The 3378-nt window shown below is 35.6% G+C and overlaps 1 protein-coding gene across 1 annotated transcript; it reads left to right on the top strand.

Annotated features, from left to right (window-relative positions):
- The first annotated feature begins 1309 nt into the window (after positions 1–1309).
- Positions 1310–2744, top strand: LOC117120640 (mitochondrial inner membrane protein OXA1L-like). Its single transcript, XM_033265667.1, has 3 exons — positions 1310–1439; positions 1986–2148; positions 2363–2744. Exons 1-3 carry the CDS (start codon positions 1398–1400, stop codon positions 2545–2547), a joined length of 390 nt encoding a protein of 129 aa, XP_033121558.1. The 5' UTR covers positions 1310–1397; the 3' UTR covers positions 2548–2744.
- Positions 2745–3378: the final 634 nt, after the last annotated feature.

The raw sequence follows: 3378 nt of genomic DNA, 5'->3' as shown, positions 1-3378 counted from the left end.
CATGGGCTTCTTTTCGAGATAGTACAGTAGGCCTGTTATACTGTAAATGAATTTCAAAGAAAAAGGGATAAACAATGAAAAACACACTTGGCTTTTTTAGTAGTTTAGGTGATTTAATGCCAATTAATACACTCCATGATACAGATTGATGTTCTCTCTGATGTTGTGTTTGGATAAAAATACTGTACTGTAATTTTAAATAACGGATCCCAAGTTTTAAACATTTTTTCAGTACTCCTATTGTTTTATAGTAGTAATTCCCAAAATTGGCAGCATTCGTTTTAAAAAAGAAGCCCCCTCCCCTGCTCCTCTTTACTTTGCAATTGAAAAGTAGCCCATCAAAGAAGCCCATCCAACAGTCCTAAATAAAAGAAGCCCAGGGCTTTTATTTAAGGTTTTACGGTATATGGTCATGATGTGCCTATATATGGTCATGATGTGATGTCATCATGACCATATTTAGGCAAGTCAGATGTTTTTGTCAAATAAAATTTGATAGTCTCAACAGTGCTTTAAGTTCTTGGCTTCAATCCACATCATTATTACCATAATATTTATTTTATAATTAAAAATTGCAACTTCTCCACACCTCACAAAGAGATGGTTGTAAAGAGCATCATTAGTTTCAACAGGTTCCCAAGTTGAAAGAAGCCACAGTACTTACAGGAGATCTTGTTTTAAAATGAGCTTTCTTAACACGTCCAAACTATATTTTGCTGTGCATGGAGATACCCATTTGACCATTTGATAATACAGTAGTACAAACATGTAAATATAATGTATTTGTAGGAAATTGGTTAGTTTCCGGTGAAATTTTTGCTTTCCTGCGGGAAGCAACATGATTTCCAGGACCCCTGGTCTCATATGACCATCTCTGTATTTGTAGGCTTCATAAGATTCCAAAGGATTTGCTTCACCTAGATAGAATATTCTTAGTGAATATGGTGTTCACCATTCAAAGCAAACCTTTTAAACTGGAAATACTTGTGTATGTATTCTGTTATTTTTAGCTCTTTACATTGAGTATTCTGTAGGTCTGTAGAAGGTGGTATTGCTCTCATTATAGAGTAATGTACTCCACAAATATTATAATAATAAAAATAATATACTATATGCATTTTATGGGATAAAATTAAAAGTGTTATAGAAAGCCTCACTTGTCAAATAGATCAATAGTTTTAACAATCGTACAATGCAATGCATGTTCTAATCATAATCTCATTTATTGCCCATCATTTGACAATTTATGACTGTTAATTTTGAATAAATAATGGCATGTTATAAATTGTGTTGTAGTAACATTTCAAAATTGTGATAATTGTTTATTATTTTAGCTTGGTGGTGAAGCAGGGGTTAGTTCAGCGCAACTACAAAAAGTGAAGACTCTGTTTCGGATAATGCCATTCGTCATGCTTCCCTTCATTGCATCCATGCCCAAGGTAAAGATAACCAGTATAAGAAGTAATGTCGAATAATTGATTTTCAACAATATCTTTTAAGTAAAACCTGCATGTAAAAGGAAATGGTTCATGATAATATTGTTTTTATATTACATCTCAAATGCGCTCAACATTCCTAAAATTATATACAATTTAAAACAACTAAAATTTTTAAACAACTAAAATTGAATAAAACCTGTAAACATATGTTAATTAGTAATTTTTCAATTATAACTACAGTTGCACAGCCAATCCATTCAATCTTCGATTCATCATGGTAATTTTCTCTTGGAAACCATAGTTTTATTGCGTAAATGTATTCTAAAGCTGGGCAGACGTTGTCGGCCAACGAATCCATCTCTGCTTTCTGTAAGCACTTGACGACTAAGTGTCGTCTGCTTATTATTGGTAGCAGTATGAGCAGATTGTCCTTAACAGCAATCCTCCGCATGTGCCTTGTCGCTTTCTCAGAGAAATCGCATCAGCCAATGATTGTCTGCGCAGTGTGTGCCCAGATTAACAAACCATGTTTTTTTCCCTTTGTAGGCTGTTTTCTGTTACTGGATAACTTCCAACTGCGTATCAATAGCTCAAGTTGGATTGTTAAAATTCCCTGCTGTCCGCGATGCCTTGAAGATTCCTAAACGTATTAAGCACAAACCCGGTGACATGCCAAAGCAGGAAGGCTTCGTAGCAAGTGTGAAATCAGGTAAATGTTTCTATATTTTTGCCGTTACAAAAATTGGGTTGTTAGGGATTATGTTTTAAATATGGAATGTAAAGTACTTAACTTGCTATACATAAATTACTACAAAGGAAAGGCTAAATAAAATATTATAACAATAACAGAAATAATAATTGTTGTTGATATTTTACGGTAAATCCTGTGTTTTATTACATTTCTGTATCTTTTTGAATTTCAGGCTGGAAAAATGCTCAATCATCATTTGAAGTTGACCAAGCCAAGAAAAGCCAGCTACAACGATTAAGGGAATCTGGCACAGGGCCGGTGCCCCAAACCTTCTCGTACGACCCAACGAAGCAGCAACCGACCCCAGCCCAACCAATGTCAACAACAACCAAATCTGCCCGCAAGAAAGTTCGCTAGGTGTTTACTAGGAGTGTGTAATTACGAAAAATTTTAAAAAACTGCTGGAGAATTGCTACTTTGTACTCCAGTGCTGCAGTGTGGAGGTCAACATGCTTGCCTTCCAATCCTCCCAGGACCTGTTGTGCTTACTTCTTTTAATACAAACTTGGTACTATTGTTTTCAGTGGTGTGTCTAGGATTATTGACATGGGGTGGGGGGGGGAGAAGCATGAAAGGATTATTGACATGGGGTGGGGGGGGGAGAAGCATGAAGGTTAATTTGTGGAGGCCTTGATGATAAGTGAGGGGACATCAGCTGGCAAAATATAGTAATACAAGGTGATTTTTAACTTCTTAAGCGTAATTGTGGAGAGGGAGGAATTGAAGCCCTTTTTGGGGGGGGGGGGCCTAGTATCATTGCACCTACGCTATTCTTTTGTATTTTATATTATGATGGTTGTGGCACTGTCACAACCAAAACATAATCATCTAAAAATAAATTTAATATGTTTGTTGTATTTTATGACATGTAACTGAGTACAGTATAATAATGTCAACTTGGTGTCAACTTGCCAAAAACAAAATACTATCATTTTAAAAACAGGACCCCAAGTACAATAATCAGTTTTTAACAACAAAATCTTTCCTATAAGGTTTCAAATATCCTGAAGTAGATAAGTGCAAAACAAAAGGAGGTTTTTTGCACTGTTCAAATATGACAGATTGTTATATTATACACTACTAAACAATTAATGCCCTTAACAAGATTTAAACACAAGACACTCCCGCTAAGCCCTGCACACCCCCCCCCCTCCTTCAATATTGTTACTAAGGTGCCACAAAACAATA

The sequence above is a fragment of the Anneissia japonica genome, unplaced genomic scaffold, assembly GCF_011630105.1.
Source record: "Anneissia japonica isolate Jap-2015-1 unplaced genomic scaffold, ASM1163010v1 scaffold32378_len6258_cov123, whole genome shotgun sequence".
In the NCBI taxonomy this organism is placed as follows: Eukaryota; Metazoa; Echinodermata; class Crinoidea; order Comatulida; family Comatulidae; genus Anneissia; species Anneissia japonica.
The sequence above is the reverse complement of the archived record's forward strand: the minus strand, read 5'-3'. Positions and strand labels throughout refer to the sequence as shown.

What these genes read in the sequence shown, in the direction of transcription:
- LOC117120640 (XM_033265667.1), top strand. Translation starts at nt 1,398, where the DNA reads ATGCCATTCGTCATGCTTCCCTTCATTGCATCCATGCCCAAG. An exon ending in TCATTGCATCCATGCCCAAG is followed by an intron (nt 1,440 to 1,985) that starts GTAAAGATAACC and finishes TTCCCTTTGTAG; the next exon opens with GCTGTTTTCTGTTACTGGAT. An exon ending in CGTAGCAAGTGTGAAATCAG is followed by an intron (nt 2,149 to 2,362) that starts GTAAATGTTTCT and finishes TTTGAATTTCAG; the next exon opens with GCTGGAAAAATGCTCAATCA.